The 1666-nt window shown below is 36.4% G+C and overlaps 1 protein-coding gene across 1 annotated transcript in view; it reads right to left on the bottom strand.

Annotated features, from left to right (window-relative positions):
* The window catches only part of LOC109376336 (liprin-alpha-2), a 138378-nt gene that overhangs the window by 103465 nt on the left and 33247 nt on the right, over positions 1–1666 (bottom strand). Inside the window, exon 9 of the mRNA XM_019632233.1 lies at positions 1063–1193. Within this exon, the coding sequence (XP_019487778.1) occupies positions 1063–1193 (131 nt within the window). The remainder of the gene's footprint in view (positions 1–1062; positions 1194–1666) is intronic.

Genomic DNA, 1666 nt, shown 5'->3' with positions numbered 1-1666 from the left:
CATGACACATGGGATATTTCCCCATGTAAGCTTATCTTTTCCTTTAATATTTCTGCAAATGTGCTATATATTATTTTTTCCTTTCTAAGAACTTTCTGACTGAGGAGCTGCTACAGCTGGTAGCAGCAGCACTCAAAGGATGGTGTATGCTCCATTCTGCTAAAAGTAAATGAGGCACGGCCACTGACTTTTCAGACCTTAATACTCTTACACTACGAGCCAAATTTATATCTTGTCCTTGACGGGGAGCAGAATACGCCATACCAGAATATATCACTTTGGCATGTGAATTATTTCAAGCTGAAGATAATCTGAGCCCATCACAATTGAGAAGCTTTTTACCTTGTCCCTAACTGCCTAGAAGAATTTAGATAGGGGGCCTGGACCAGGAAGAGAGTAATTGCCAGAGATAACTTTTTATATCACAGGGACTCATCGTCATGACAGGGCAAATACTTGCTTACCAAACATCTGCTCTTCTCATCTTCCTGTGAAATGTCTTCCTCCCCTTTGAGGCCCCAGACCCTTACCCTCCTATGCTTAGCTCAGGATGGTATGGAAGCCTCAATAGAAGCTTGAATGCCAGGGAGTCTCATATTTTTATGGGGCTCCTCTGTGGATGAAATTTGTTTTTCTTCTGTTAATCTGTATTATGTCAATTTAATCATTAGGCCAGCCAAAGAACATAGAAGGAAAGAAGGGGTAAGTTTTCCTCCCTTACATCCTAGAACCCCATTAGTTTTTGTTACTATTCCTAATAAGTTCTTCCTCTAGTCCGACTCCATTTTAATAGGAATATATCCACCCAAAATAGAAGATTCTTACAAATATTGGCCAGTAACAAGACCACAAATATAACTAATTTTAAAAGTAAAATTTTTATCTCAGGATGGAAATTCGTAAATTTTTTTTAACAAGTAATATTGGGGAGAGGGAGCAGGACAATACCCTAAAGGAGAATTAAAGTTCAACTAAAAATTTTATATATATTTTTAAGCAGCCTCTTCGATAATACTGAGAGGAGGAAAGCATACACTGAGCAGTGTGCTGGGAGAATCATACCTTCGGGCCTCATTGTGGTAGGAAGAAGGGAGGGTGTGAGTCATCCTGATGGCTCTGGGGGTCGGGGGAGGAGAAGTTTCACATTTAATTGTTGCTTTATCCTCCCGACCATCGTCTTCCACCACTGCAATCTAGAAGCAAAAAGAATATACTCAGATAAACTCTTCCTAAATTTCAACGGAAATTGATGAAGACGGAGAATCACTACAGCAAGGCTATCTGAGTAAATCTGATGCAAAAACGAAATAAAAAATTGGAGGCATATAGATATTTCATATACAAATTTACATTATTAAAAAGGATGAATTTCATAATTCTTGAAAAGTGAACACTCCAGTTAAAATAAACATGGACCCACTATGAAAAAATTATTTAAGAGTAAATAAACATCATAGATCAATATACAGGGACTGTGAAAAAGCTACTTTGGAATTTATTTTAATATATCAAAATATAAATGGTTTGAGCAAATTTACTAAAAAAAATGCATAGTTAGATTATCATACGATGGATATCTTTTAAGTGGGGGATTTTTGATCAGATAAAGTGTTTTAAATCAGTCAAGCAAAACAAATATATTCCAGGGTGTTTAAAAATGAATTTT

Source organism: Hipposideros armiger, unplaced genomic scaffold, assembly GCF_001890085.2.
Source record: "Hipposideros armiger isolate ML-2016 unplaced genomic scaffold, ASM189008v1 scaffold_1102, whole genome shotgun sequence".
In the NCBI taxonomy this organism is placed as follows: domain Eukaryota; kingdom Metazoa; phylum Chordata; class Mammalia; order Chiroptera; family Hipposideridae; genus Hipposideros; species Hipposideros armiger.
This window is presented reverse-complemented; position numbering and strand designations above follow the sequence as displayed.